This window comes from Octopus bimaculoides, chromosome 3 (genome assembly GCF_046866305.1).
Source record: "Octopus bimaculoides isolate indiv1 chromosome 3, ASM4686630v1, whole genome shotgun sequence".
Classification (NCBI taxonomy): domain Eukaryota; kingdom Metazoa; phylum Mollusca; class Cephalopoda; order Octopoda; family Octopodidae; genus Octopus; species Octopus bimaculoides.
Genome location: NC_142930.1, coordinates 96,860,191 through 96,876,265, shown reverse-complemented (window position 1 = coordinate 96,876,265; position 16,075 = coordinate 96,860,191). Strand labels below are relative to the sequence as shown.

Sequence of the window (16,075 nt, the reverse complement as noted above, 5' to 3'; positions counted from 1 at the left end):
ATGAAAAATTGGTGGGTGTGATAATGCATGGGTTGTGTGAACAAGGTGTAAAAATGTGTGAGTGATGTGGGGTGTACAGATGAAAAAGGTTGGTGTGGAGTGAATGTATAAGACTTTATCAGTGTGTGTGTGTGTGTGTGTGTGTGACAAGAGGGAGGTTTAGAGGAAAGCAAGTCCATTGGTGATTACTTGACAGAATGGCCATGTTAAGGTGGAAGGTTAACTGTTGTTCCTAACATATACTAAAAAGGGAAAGGTTGTTGCATTGAACAAACCCTCAAACAGCAAGACAAAGGTGAGAGTACCCAAGGGAATTGAAGTAATTAGCTGTAGGCCTGAGTAGTCTGATGCTGTTGTTCAGATATCTAACAAATGTTCACTAAAGTGATCACCTGGCCTCTGACCTGTTTTGTCTATGCACAGTAATTTAAAGATGGCATTTTATGGAAAGATGACCTAGAAATATGTAGGGTGGTGATTTCCTAGATGACAGAAAAGTTGCCAAGATGTGAGTGGAAGCAGACAAAGATCCAGATTGGGTGTGGCAAGGGGGTGAAAAATCTGTGGACTGGAGGATCACCCAGGTTGTGGCTGGTCCATAGGAAGGGAGAAGATATTCAGAAAATGTGATGACAGTTTCATAAGATGACATGCGAGGAAGGTTGGATAGTAGAAAGGAATGTGAAAAGCAGCACAGAAAAGGAGATATCCAAGAAAAATTCCATGGTGATGGGAGCTGTGAAATTTGAAACTCCTTCCAACCAATTATAGAATTCACATCTACGATATCCAACTATTCTGACATCTTGGACACCTCTGTTTCTATTGACAACCTCCAGCCTGTATACCTTCTTCTTTTACAAACCTATTGACTCACACCCTTACTTTGATTTCACCTCATCCCACCTCACTTACACCAAGTCCACTATCTCCTTACAATTCTTCTGCTACTGCAGCTAAGATGTTAATCCCTACAAATGGTTCACTTCTTCCTACAACTAGCTTTTGGTACTACTTGTTATTAACCCCACACTGCTGATCATACCTCACTTTGCTATCTGTACCAGTGCCACAAACATCACTTGTTTTTGATCTCACCACCTGTGCACATCCTATAAAACTCACCATCCTTTAAGACTTTCATCTTCTCTAATCTGTTACCTCTTACATCTTTCCTGAATACTCTCTCTCTCTCTCTTCCTTCAGATGCAATCACAAAGTAGGAAACCTTGTGTTCCACATTTACTTCACTCCTTGTAATATCCAACTAAGATCCTTTGCTTATACCTTTATCCAGAACAACAATACTCTGCATGGTCCTAGGTCATCTTCCCATGTTACAGAGTCAGCACTTCACCAACATATCCATAAATGTCATTTAGTATGCCATATGCCAACTCTATGATCTACTGTATATAGATGAAACTGGTCAGAGGCTGGTTGTTCATTTTGGCTAATATATGTTGGAGATCAACTGTAACAGCACTGGATCACTCAAACTTGAAGATTTCTGCTACTCTCACCTTTATGTCACTGTTTTCTGGCTTGTACAATGCAGGGTCTTCCTGCTGTCCAGCTTTGTTGGGAACAACAGTTAATTTGCTGTTTGAACACAGCCACTTGCTTTCCTTTACTCTCACTCACAAGATACTGATAAACACCCATACATGCACTTCACATCCATCTTTACCACCTATCCACTCTACATTATGATACCTTATTCATACCACCCACATATTATTATGCCTTATTCATACTATCAATACATTATTAATACACCTTATTCACACTCACACACTTAATTCCCCACTATTATACACACATACACATTTGCACACAACCTCTCTCACATACTTGATTCCTTACTATATCACACACATACACATGCCGTACACTTATTTTCCTCAGTATATGTCTGCTCTTCCCTGCTAAAAACCACCAACCCTCCTCACTTTCTGTTTGCCAATTTGTACACGCTGCTTCTCTGAGAATCCCACAGTGCATTTTTTCCTTCCGAAATTCTTCTTTCTCTTCTTCCATCTACCTCGATAAACTAAAACTAGTCGAAATGCCAATATCACTTCCTTTCTTCCTCAGTATATAATTTTTTTGTTTTTTTTTTTGTTTTGTTTTTGCTTGTGTCTAATTTATTGTCAACTAGTCTTTTCTGAGAGGTAGGTTTACATTAGGAAACTTGTAATCATGTGATCTGCCTAAGTACACTACACAATAAATATCTAAAATGTCCCATAGTTGTGATCTGTAATTTATAGTCAAGTAATCTAATAGTAAAAAGTATTTAACTGCTTTGTCAGAAATTCTCAAAAGAATAAATGTGGTATCAGATTAAGAGATTTAAGACTATAATAACATCCCTTTCTCCCAGAGAGTTTTCTCCATCAAAACAGAATATAAAAATTAAAAACAAATCCTCTCCCAAAAGATGAAAACAAAATATAAACAAGAATATATACAAATAAACAGAAATTGAATTTAATGTTTCATAGAAATTTTCAAATTTATTAAATTTTTATATTCATTAGCAAGTGTACCAATATTTTAATTAAGTTTAGTATGCTTGTTTTCTTTGTTATTTTTTGTTGCATTTTATCAGAAATTTAAATTAATAAAGAAGAAAATATTTTGTTAAACACCGACAAGTCAAAATCAAGCAATGTAAATAATATATTTTTTTTGCTTTAAATTAGTTTCCACAAAAATGATATTGTCATAGGTGACCATTAAATTCAAGCAAGCTAACCTACAGTATTACATTTTAAATTAATTTATGTATGCATATGTTTGGAAATGTGTGATTATAATGTAAAAAATAAAAATAATAATATTAATAAAGCAAAGATAAATACAAAAAAAATTTTTTTTAAATTCTCAAATGCAATATTATTATAATGTTGGTGATATTAATTTGCAGAAACCTTAAAAGGCAATATAAATAATACAGAAGTAAATAAATAAGTAAATAACAAAGCAGTGTCTTTTATACTATCAGTAAACAAATTAGGAAACATAAAAAAAAAAAAAAAAAAACTTTGAAGATAATACTGCAGCAGCAGAAGGGGCAGGGAGAGAGTTACCCAGTAACTTTGAGTCAAATTCAAAGTAGGGGTTGGAGTGGGAGGATAAAAGTGCAAAAAAAAAAATGGGAGAAAAAAAAATCAAAACTTGGTACCGGAATGGATGGGTCCACAGCACTAAGCTATAATTTCCGGTACTTACTTGCATTTCTGGATTTTCTCCGTCAGCACACTCAGCAGAGACTCTTCCCTGTAGAGTTAGAAAATAAAGAAGCTCTAGAGAAAATTGTTGTGGCTCAAATACTTTGGAAATCCTTATCAATTCTACAGAGAATGGTTTTCGTTGTACTGCTTGCTGCTAATAATGTAAGTTATTGAGATGATGGGATAAAGAGAGAGAGAGAGAGAGGAAATTTTACTATTCATATCTCATGAGATTCTATGCAAGCTCTGAAGAGTGTCTTCATGTGAATATATTGTAACTGTAAAAACTGTTGCTGCAGTGAATTGGAATTTTGCAAAATGTAACAGCAACACTTCAGCTTTTACTAGCATTTAGTATAACATACTCTGTACGTGTGTATGTGTATGTATAAATACATATATGACTGTATGTATATATGTGTATGTGTATGCATATATATATATGTGTATATATACATCCATATATATATATATATATATATATATATATATATATATATATATATATATATATATATACATATATATAAATATACATACATATATATACATATATATAAATATATATATATATACATATATATAAATATATATATATATATACATATATATAAATATATATATATATATACATATATATAAATATATATATATATACATATATATAAATATATATATATATACATATATATAAATATATATATATATACATATATATAAATATATATATATATACATATATATAAATATATATATATATACATATATATAAATATATATATATATACATATATATAAATATATATATATATACATATATATAAATATATATATATATACATATATATAAATAAATATATATATATATATATATATATATATATATAAATATACATACATACATACATACATATATATATATATATATATATATATATATATATATATATATATACACACACACACACACACACATAAAATAAACAATGCAGGTTCTAAGTTACAACAGGCTACCCACCACCAATAAAAAAAAAACAAATCATGCGAAGGTATTTTAAAGCCCACATCACATAAATATATCAATATAACTAATCAAACTAAGCATGCAATATGTCTGTACATATATTACACACATATATATACATACATCTGCAGACAGATATGCAAGAAATAATTGCACACACAAATACACCCACTCATACATGTACAAAATATTTATAAATTTTGATTTCTCATAGATTAATAGTATATAATTGAATAATATAAACAGTAGTTTATACATCATTAACCTTTTTGAACTATTTGATGAAGTCACAACATTCATTAACTTAGATTGTACTGGATTTATTTGATTATTCCTTATTTATTTTAATGGTTGAGGCAGTGTACAGTCTCTCACTGGGAATATTTTCATAGACTGGCAGAAAATTCATTTGCTTTTATCTTGCAGCTTAAGCTCCAATTAAAGAAGGCCTTAAGAGAATTGATTCAGTTGATTTATCAAGGAGGTGGCATAAGCACATCTAAACAGTCTTTGGGGATATGATGGAGCTAATAGTGTTGCCTATTGTACATGGATGTTTATTCGCACTTCAGTAATGAATTACGAATATGTATGTATATATGTGTGCATTTTTGTTGCTAATTATTCGCTGAAAAATTTCAACTCCAACAAATTAGAATATGATATCACTGAAATGGAATAATTAAAACTCTTGACACAAATACCAATTATTACCTGTATTTACATAATCATGTCACATAAAAATATATAACACAATATTTATAAACTGCTTACAATTACAACTTGTGAAAGTGCAAAAACAGTGAAGAATAAGAGAAGGTGGGAAAATAGGGATAGTAATAATACACAATAACATTATTATTAAGTTAAGAATGAAATACAGTATGATTAACATAGGCTGATATTGAATAAGAAGAACTGGTTATGTCAAAGAAAATCCACCACCGAATGGTTTTAGCATTAAGATTAGCAAGACAATAAAAGCAAGAAATTAAGGCAGTTGACACCATACCCTGATATGAGAAAAAAATAATAATAAACAAAAACAAATACAAAAAAATATCTACTAATATCCTCAAGAGCTAACTGAAATTAAAGGAACACCTGGAAGGGAATTAATTAACTGATAAAGGTCAGGTGACTCCAACCTTTCATGACATGACAGTGCTAATAATAACAAAGATTGATCTATTGCTACAAGGGTAACAGGTGAAATAATATAGCAATTAGACCAGAATGCTAGATAAGCAAGATGCAATCAGTAAAGCAAAGTGATTCAAGTAGAAATGTCACTCATAACAAGAACAGTTCAGAAAGAGATATTAAATAATCCTAAAGTTTAGACTGAAGAATGAAAAAGAAAGGCAAAAAAAGAAATGTCCAGAAAAGACATCATGTAAATTAGTTTGTACTAGGAAATTAGAAAACAAATATCACACATTCTTAATTAAAACTATTGGAAATGTAATCAACAGAAATCTGCAATTATTTTGTTTTCTTTAAAGACCCTGTGAAAAGTCTTCAACTCAGACCTTATGAATAGTCAAATGTGTAATAAAAAAAACAGTTATATGAAGATGGATGATAACTGAATCTGATGGATCTTTACTGAATCTTTCTCTCTTCAATCTTATTCTAGTCAATCTTAAAGCTCATGTAGTTGATTCTGACCATGTTCCTGTATCCAACTGAACAAATTTTCAGTACAGAATCAACATCCCTGCTGAAATTTTAAATGTGATAATAAAGGCTTCAAGTTTAACACACTCTGCCACCATTAGACATATAAAAGAACAAAACTCTGAGCATAGATACAGTTAATGCTAAAGAGTCAGTTTTCAAAACATCCATGGTTCAATAGACTTAGGGATGCATCCAAATTAGAATGAAGGAAGGAATCTAAGTATGAAATAAACTGATTATAAGCAGTGTAAGTAACACGTGATGCAGAAATGTATTTCGTGTGGACTGATAGCAAACAAAGCAACTGTGCTATTATAGAACTGAGGTAGAGGATATATATGTGCTGTAATTTAAATAATCAAATCAGTAATGGTACAGGATTTGGGAAAGTAGAATGATAGATGATGATAGCTTCTTTCATTATTAGATCAACATTCCTGATATTTGTTCGTTCAAGCAAGGAACTGTGCTGGAAATAAGCTATTTCTTTGTTTCTTAATTTTTCTCTTAAATATTGTCTTGATAATCAAATAAATAGTTATTGTACTTTGAAGGAAACAGAAAATACGCACAATAACACACACGCACAAACAACACACATACATTTCTGTGTGTGAAGGTGGTAGCAAAATGTTGATAATGGAAATCCTAGAAAATACTGGAGATGGAAAGCAGAGCTATGAAGTAGTTTATTTGCAACATAAATATATGAGAGAGGAGGGGAGGGAGTTCGATGTTTTCTAAAGAGCCTAACAAGAAATAGGAATAAGCATTGTGATGTGAATTGATAATATGAGGTAGAAGAAAGCAACTGTAAAAAGGTTGATAAATAGAAGTGAGGAAATTATACAGAGTTACAACTGACCTAAGACATTTGGGGTTGACATAGGAAATAACCAAAGAATGATATAAAGATGGAAAGTGATTTTAAATATCTGATACATATTTGGATAGTACTTATACAAACACAGAAATACCACTTTATGGTCATTTTGAAATGCAAGAAAGAGCAGCCAAAATCTCCCTCAGATCATCACCCACCCCCCACTGTCTTTAATATAAACTGAAATAAAGTAGTTCTATACATAACCTAGAATGATAGGGTGTTCACAGCTAAAATGTTTTTGATCATAGGTCTACTGGATCAGGGTTGACCTGGAACTAAACAATAACAAAAATAACTGCAGCAGTAGAAGCAGCAGTAACAACAATATATTCCTAAAAATATATTGATCGCTATGTTCAAAAATGTACTGCAACTTAGCAATTAACTTATTTAAAATTTTTTTCATTTTAACAAAGTTACAATAAGAGTTGCAATGTTTTCTAAAGAGCCTAACAAGAAATAGGAATAAGCATTGTGAAGTGAATTGATAATATGAAGTAGAAGAAAGCAACTGTAAAAAGGTTGATAAATAGAAGTTTATATATACATGCATGCAAGAACATACAAAACAAATATAATAACTGGCATGGCTGTGTGGTAAGAAGTTTGCTTCCCAATCACATGATTCCAGGTTCAGTCCCACAGTGTAACACTTGACACCTTGGGCAAGTGTCTTCTACTATTGCTTCAGACTGTCCAAGGCTTGTGAGTGGATTTGGTAGATGGAAACTGAAAGTTGTTTAAGGCGGCGAGCTGGCAGAAACATTACCTTGCCGGGCGAAATGCTTAGCAGTATTTCATCTGCCGTTACGTTCTGAGTTCAAATTCTGCCAAGGCCGACTTTGCCTTTCATCCTTTCGGAGTCGATAAATTAAGTACCAGTTACACACTGGGGTCGATGTAATCGACTTAGTCCCTTTGTCTGTCCTTGTTTGTCCCCTCTATGTTTAGCCCCTTGTGGGCAATAAAGAAATTGGAAACTGAAAGTTGCTTTTGTGTCACCACTTGGCAACTGGTGTTGGTGTGTTAATGTCCTCATAATTTAGTGCTTCAGCAAAAGAGATTGCTAGAATAAGTATCAGGCTTTACAAAAAAATAATAAGTACTGGGGCCAATTTCTTCAGCTAAAATTCTTCAAGGCAGTAATCTCGCATGGGCACAATCTAATGACTGGACAAGTAAAACATAAAAGATAAAGCCAATAAGGAGCCAATATGATACCTTAGCCTACTAGAAATAGCAATCAAGTATCACTAAAATTAAAGCCTTATCAATTTCATAAAAGAAAGACACATTGAATTGTGTGGTCATATACACACAGTGTCTGAGGTCAAAAATGTGATAATGGCAGGAATTCCATGGATCAAGACAAACCTGGGACTAAACAGCAATAATAAAAACTAAACTTCAAGTTTATTTTTTAGGTAGTAAAATTGCACTGGTATGATTATGTACTGCACATGGATAACAACAGAAGTGCATAAAGAGTGCCAATTACTTAAAGAGGATTGAACTTGAGGAAAAGAGAGAGACCCAAGAAGACAAGGGCAGAAGTAATGAATGTTGGTTTCAAGATGTTGACTCTCACACTGTAGATGACAAAGGACCAAGATGCTTTGCATCTTGTTGTGTTTATGAAGACCTTAATGATTATGCTCATGTTGAAACACTCACAGGGCCCTGCCCCTGTACCCAATATATTCCACACCTCTCATTTTCCTTACACCTATAACTCTTTCACTTTTTTAACAATGTTTAAAATCCAGCTGCTATAATCATTTTGCAGCAGAATCCGCACATATTTTATCCCCTTTGTGCTACTAGTTATCTCCCCACTCCCCCTCAAACCACTTCTTTTAGCTCTTTTGCTAACAACCCACCAGACTCCACCTTAGGACTATGATACAAAAACCTACTGTTTTAAAGTGATCTAAATCATAATCTTCAATCAAAATTTTATGCCAATTTATGTTCTAGATACCAGCTTAATAATGACAAAATTATTTTACTAAATTCTTTATGATTTTAAAATTTGATTGAAACAAAGGTAGTGTATGTTAATGGAAATATGATTAGAAAAGAGTTAACATTTATCTCTCATTTTCAACATCATTACCTCCCACACTGATCTCCCCTTTCAGTGTCTTTCAGTTAACACTCTCTCTCCTCTGAGATATATTTTAGGACTGTCATATCTCATCTATCACTCTCAACAACCAGCTCATATCTGCCAGCAAACAGCTCCCCCTTCCCATCCTACCACCACTTTTGTCCTCACCTCACTCACTACAGCCACCACTACATACCTTTGACCTCCATCTCTGTCCCTGCACTTCCAACCTCTCTCACACACACAGATCATCTCCCTATTGTTTTTTTAAAATCTATCTATAGGTGCTTTAAATCTATCTATAGTACTGCTTTCCACCCTTCCTGCGCTACTTATCACTTCTTTCATGAGCTATTTCTTTTACCTTCCCTCCACTATACTAATATTAACCATCATCCACACCTCCACCCTTGAATACCATTCACTACGTTTCCCTCTACTGTCATTTCAAACCATCTGTCATTCCCTTCTTACACTTTATGAACTTATCTATCCAGCCTTTCTAAATCTCAGTTTATATTCTCTTATACAGTGATGAGGTGTTAGAGCTTATACTTTGAGCATAAGCTCTAACACCTCATTGCTGATATCCTTATTTTCTTTACTATCCACCACTGTTATATAACATAGGGTTGCCATGTATCTCTTCTATAGCAAGTAATTCAACAAGAAGGATAATAATAATAATTGCAAGACTAAAAACAATGACGATGAAGATGAATGTAACTAAAACAAAAAAACATGAACAATAGCAGGAATAGACACAATACTCATTGAAAATATTTAGAAATAAAATATAAGATGGGAAGGGGAAAACAGTGTATTAAATAAACACTTTAGGGTTAAAGAAAAGAGAAAATATAAAGAACTTTTTTAATACAATTGTTGAAGAGGCATTAGGTCATATTTTGGATGCATGCTGCTAAATATTGGCTAATCACATTACATGATTATACATGTATATTATGTATGCATGATACACACACACATACGTACAGACATACATGGACACATCTACATTTACAAGTATGGCATAAGTGTATATGTATGTGCGTGCATGATATTAACAGTTTCATATCACCAATATGTATTGATATATATTGGCAGCAATCTTCAATCAAATTAAAATGTCTGTGGAGGAGCAGCCATTATTAAAAATGGCAGATAAGAACATAAATCATGCGTAACTAAATATTGAGACAACAAACTGAAAGCAAAAATAAACTGATTTAAATCAGGGGGTAACAGTTCATATCAACTGATATTGTTTGCTACCTCCCTTTGATTGAATTTCCCTCCCCTTCATAACTTCATGCTTAGTGCACATTTAGCCAGATAGGAATATATATATATATATATATATATATATATATATATATATATATATATATATATATATATATATATATATATAAAGATATGCACACTTGCACACACATATGAATGCACATGTATGTATATATGTACATACACAAATCCATGTACATTTATGTTAGACACTGTGTCATCCACAACCCACTACCTCAGTACAGTAACTTATCAATAGAACACTGCAACACACCAATGTCAACCATGCACCAGAAGAGAGCAAAGCCATTATCAACACCATTAAGTTTGCAAACCCTACACTACCTTTTACTCCTTCATCAGGTTGCATCCATCACTCCACAAGACATTTCCAAAATTGTTATCACAAACACTTAACAGAAGAACATAAGAAACTTGCCTCAACCTATGATAGACTTGGAGCTGAGAAGAATTGTGTGGTAAAACGATAAGGCACCACACAAGCATATAAACTTCAACAGATTAAACTTAATCTATTAAGAACCACACCTTCTGAAAAGACCATATGAGCCATGAGTTTCAACTGCATTTATTGGTAAAATGTAGCTTTCTGAATTCATACAGCACGTGAGAACTATATGCAATAAGTTCGTTCTTCTTAGCATTACTGTTGTTATTAGTATTATTAATAATAATGCTTTCAAATTTTGGCACAAAGCCAGTAATTTTGGGGGAGAGGGTAAGTTGATTACATGGACTCCATGGATCAACTGGTACTTATTTTATCCACACCAAAAAGATGAAAGGCTAAGTCAACCTTGGCAGAATTTGAACTTAGATCATAAAAACAGATTACATGCTGCTAATGACTCTGCCAGTTCACTGCCTTATTAATGATGATGATGATGATGATGATGATGATGATGATGATGATGATGATGATGATGATGATGATGGACTTCGTATATTTTACCTCACTGTCACTTTGATGGCATGCACTGCTCTCTCACTTAGTAATTATAATAATAATAATAATACCCTGATGCAGTACCAGGCAGTGGCTCTCATGGCTTCTGATTTTAACTGATTGGAAGTGTCATGTACATTGTTTTGACATGGTATAAAAGATGGACAACAGCAAACATTCTGTTTCATACCACAGATTTGCTTGTCAGTTGTTTGACCATAACCAGTTGAGCATGCCTCTCAGTGGCTGATGATATGTGCATCTCTGATCAGGAGCAGAAGTAGTGGGGGAGCATTAGAGTCAAGTATTGAGAGGAATTCTTTGGTATTTGAATATTTCGCCTCTGGAAGCATGGGTGTTTCGTACAACATCCTTAAACAACCCTTACTCAGGGACATTTTGAGCAAGATGGGCTACTTGACCCAAAGAAAATTCTAAATGGGCCCCACCTGCAAGGTCAAGTACTGTTTATCTTGATATAAGATCACCATGTCACACACATATGATTGTGATGCATGTGCCTGGTGTACCCTTATCGGACGGGTATCATGATGGGTATACTGAGCTTCATATATTTTACCATAATGTCACTTTGATGGCATGCACTGCTCTCTCACTCAATAATAATAATAATAATAATAGCATGATAGCAGAACTGTTAGCATACCAGACAAAATGATTAATGGAATTTTATCTGTCATTATATTTTGAGCTCAAAATTTATTGAGGTTGACAGTGCCTTTCATTCTTTCAGAGTCAATAAAATATGTACCACTCAGGAACTGTGGTTGATGTAATTGACTTCCATTTCCCACTCCAAAAACATGCTAGCCCTGTGCCAAAATTTAAAACCATTATTATGTGTTGAAAACTCACAGCTTATTTTGCTGGGTATGATGGAAAATGTCAAGAATCTTGCGAAAAATTATTATTATTAATATTATTAACATTATTATTATTATTATTATTATTATTATTATTATTATTATCATCATTATTATTATTATAAGCTGTTGTTTCAAACAATGACCAACAAGAAAAGTTCTTCTTTGACTTTGATTCATGATAGTGTAGACACAATGGATAACAAGAAATGTCAGAGTAGTAGTTGTTGCATATGCAGGTAAGGAACATGGTGTGAGAGAGAGAAGCACTCGGAGAGAAAAAGAAAGAGAATTTGGAAGTGAATGAGGTTGGAAATGGATAAAAAATAATAGTGAGAAGGAAAAGTTAGAACGTGAAGAAAGAAGAGGAATATTATCTTAAGATTTTTTCTTTGGGCACATCATAGCAAATGCAGCAAGCAGCCTGTTAAAAGTATTCTTCCTATATGTCTCTGTGCACAATATAGATATGGTCAGAATCAGGTTGTTCGTGAGACAATTTTCACATGTAAGCATATACACTCATATAAATAGTAGAAGTTCAGGAGCTCACATATATAGAAAGGGTTTTACATACACATACAGTGGAAGCTAAGTTACCAGCTCACATATCCTGAGAGAGAGAGAAAGGGGGTGGAGATAGATGGAGAGAGAGAAAGGGGGTGGAGATAGATGGAGAGAGAGAGGGAGACAGGATGCATGATATGGTGGTAATTAAGCAATGTATATGTATAACAATTGTATGTATACTGTATAGACGTACATGTGCACTGGTATGCAAATTTCTACATAGCCATGGGACTTAGGCACACACATTTGTCATTATATCATTATTTGAATATATTCTTAAGGTCAACTTGTAGTTACTTGCGAACGCTTCTGGGATTCATCACTAACTCAGTTCTCAACCAAATTGAATGTGGTTTTTTAGCAATGATGGTCCAGTCTTCAAGTACATTTGAGATAAAATAATAGAAATTTGGGTCATTAAAAAAATGTAAAGATAAAAGTGGAAGAGTAAGGCAAAAAATTAACTATGAATGAAAATATCTCAGTTATTTTAAAAGAAAAGTATAAATTAATTGGGTTTAAAAGAATGTGTTCATTGAGAGGAATCTTTTGGTGAAAACCTCGAAAATTAGCTTGGAAAAAAGTAGTGTGGCTCTAAGTGATGAAGAAAATAGTAAGTAACCCCCAAAACTGATTTTGAATCAAGATATCTCAGATATTGTAAAAGAAAACTAAACTAGAGTTGTGTTCAAATGAAAGAGTTCTATGAGATGAATCTTATAGTGAAAACCTCAAAAAGACAAAAAAGTGGAGTGGCTTTGAGTGACAGAAAAAAGTTGATCATTTTAACAAAGCAAAATATTTTTGTCATTTTAAGATATTTAGCAATCATCATCATCATCATCATCATCATCATCATCGTTTAACGTCCGCCTTCCATGCTAGCATGGGTTGGACGATTTGACTGAGGACTAGTGAACCAGATGGCTACACCAGAAAAAAGTATCTGATGCTATGGGTTGCTTAGCTTAATGCTACGGAGTACTTAACTAGAGCTTGAGAGTTGTGGGACTCAATACTCTGTAATGGCTTGTTGGCCACTTTTCTTCTATTACCGAAGGGTATTTAGCCGATCTTCCAAGCACAACTATTTTGCAAGATGAAACAACTCTCTGAAAAGAACCTTATGGGGAAAACCTTGTCAAAAGATATTAGTTACAAAAAAGTTGTGTGGGTTTAAGTGATGATTTCAAGAAATCACTTTTAAGAGAAAAATTGTATCATTTGGACTCAAATGAAGGATTTCATAGAGATGAATATTTCAGAGAGAAACTTAATGAAAAATCTCAAGCATAAAAAAATCTTGATTTTTTTTTTGCAATTTCATATTAATTCTTATTATTCTTGTGATGTATTAATATATGTACATATTAAAAACACATAAAAATTTTAAAATTCACTCATTAAAGAAACTAATTAATTATTTAAATAGGATATAGCATTATTTTATAATAAAACTTGTTTTAAAATATATTTATTTTTAATGGATATGTTGCTATTAATCCTTTGTTATTTTGAGGTGCAAACAAAATTTCTAAGTTTGAACAAAATCTGTACCTAAAACATATAGGCAATACTCTTTTATTGTTTTACACATTTCAATCCTTTGACTGTGGCCATCCTGGAGCATCGCCTTTAGTCGAAGAAATCGATCAAAGAACTTATTCTTTGTAAGCCTAGTACTTATTCTATCGGTCTCTTTTGTTGAACTACTAAGTTTTGGGGACATAGACACACCAACATCGGTTGTCAAGCAATGGTGGTGGGGACAAACACGAACACAGAGACACACATATATATACATAAATATATATATATATATATATATATATATATATATATATATACACAATGGGCTTCTTTCAGTTACCGTCTACCAAATCCACTCACAAGGCCTTGTTCAACCAGAAGCTATAGTAGAAGACACTTGCCCAAGGTGCCATGCAGTGGGACTGAACCCAGAACCATGTGGTTGGGAAGCAAGCTTCTTACCACACAGCCACACCTGCACCTATACAATAGTATCATGTTATCAATTATGAAAGGAGATATAATTAATTATAATAATAAAGGCATGGCCTGGAAAAAAAGGTGGACTAGAATGAAGACTGTGGATTTAGAATCCTAGAATATTCTTAAGTATTGAATCTGGAAATGTACAGAACAATCAGTAATTAAACTTGGAAAAATACAGGACAAGAAGAATAAAACTTAAAATATTGTTGCTGAAGCTAGAATTTGTTAAATAAACTTCAGAAATTGTTCATCAAACAGTGTGTGCACTGTTTTGTTTTTATTTTTATTTATTCTTTTTTTTTTGCTTTTTATTGCAATTTAAAAAAATTTAAGTTAATACATTTGATTTAAAGATTTGTTTGTGTTATGCTAAACCATTTGTTTTATTTTTAATATTATACTATTTTTCAAATTTTATTTTCTTAACAAAACTCATTATCCCAAAATTTTAAATCACAGACATTGTGTTATAAAATTAAACTCATGTAGAATATATGTAATTCAAAAGAGTAAAAAACAGTAAAAAAATTTTTCTTAAGAGACAAAAGAATTAATTTCTTTAAAGTTTGCATTATCAAATAACAAAGTATTTTCTATTTACAGTTAGAAAAATGTTTTTAAAAAATGAAAGCTAATGAACAAATCGAGTGCAAAATGTAGTAATGACTTACTTTTTTTTTTAAACTTTAGGGGTTATAAATGTCAATCTTGCTTAAATTGTTACTATGTGAGTTTTTTAAATACATAAATTTGTAATATGAAATTTTTAATGTGTATACTTGCAGGCAATTAGTCCTTCCACTAAAACTGAAAATAAATAGCTTCTTGAATATTTTAATTTAAACTTCTAAGTAAAAATAAAAAATATAAAAGAGCATTTATTACTATTTTAGCTTTTAAATTCTAACTTCAGCAGCAACATCATAAGTTTTTCTCTTATCCTTTCCAGGCATAATTACTGCTTGTTTTGTACTTTTCCAGGTTCAAAACTTTAGAATATTCTAGGATTCTGCACTCACATTTTTCATTCTAGTATATATATATATATATATATATATATAGATATCATTCAACCACAGTAGAAAAAAAGTTACATCAAAAGATCTGTAACCTCAAGGGGGGCAGTAAGGCACCTATTCACCTTCAATTAATATATTTTTTTTAATTTTTAAATAAAAGTATACTTTTCTTAGGCTTAAATAATAGAAAAATGCATGAGGAATTCAGATTCATTAGTCACATTGAACAATAATTACTAGAAAAAAAGTTATTTGGTGAAATGTGATGCAATTTATTGTCAGTAAGTAAGGAAGGAAGGAATAATATTAAGATGAGAATATATTTCTAAAATGAATGTCAACATTGTAATGCAGCAAGTTGGCAGAAACATTAGTGTGCCAAGTAAAATG

General features: G+C 32.2%; 1 protein-coding gene across 4 annotated transcripts in view; it reads right to left on the bottom strand.

Annotated features, from left to right (window-relative positions):
* The window catches only part of LOC106875473 (tubby-related protein 4), a 680,107-nt gene that overhangs the window by 152,964 nt on the left and 511,068 nt on the right, over nucleotides 1–16,075 (bottom strand). For 2 of the 4 annotated variants that reach the window (XM_014923630.3, XM_014923632.3), the window contains exon 7: nucleotides 3,238–3,285. The exons of the other annotated variants lie outside the window; for them this stretch is intronic. In XM_014923630.3, coding sequence (XP_014779116.1) covers nucleotides 3,238–3,285 — 48 coding nt within the window. The remainder of the gene's footprint in view (nucleotides 1–3,237; nucleotides 3,286–16,075) is intronic. 4 annotated transcript variants of the gene reach the window in all.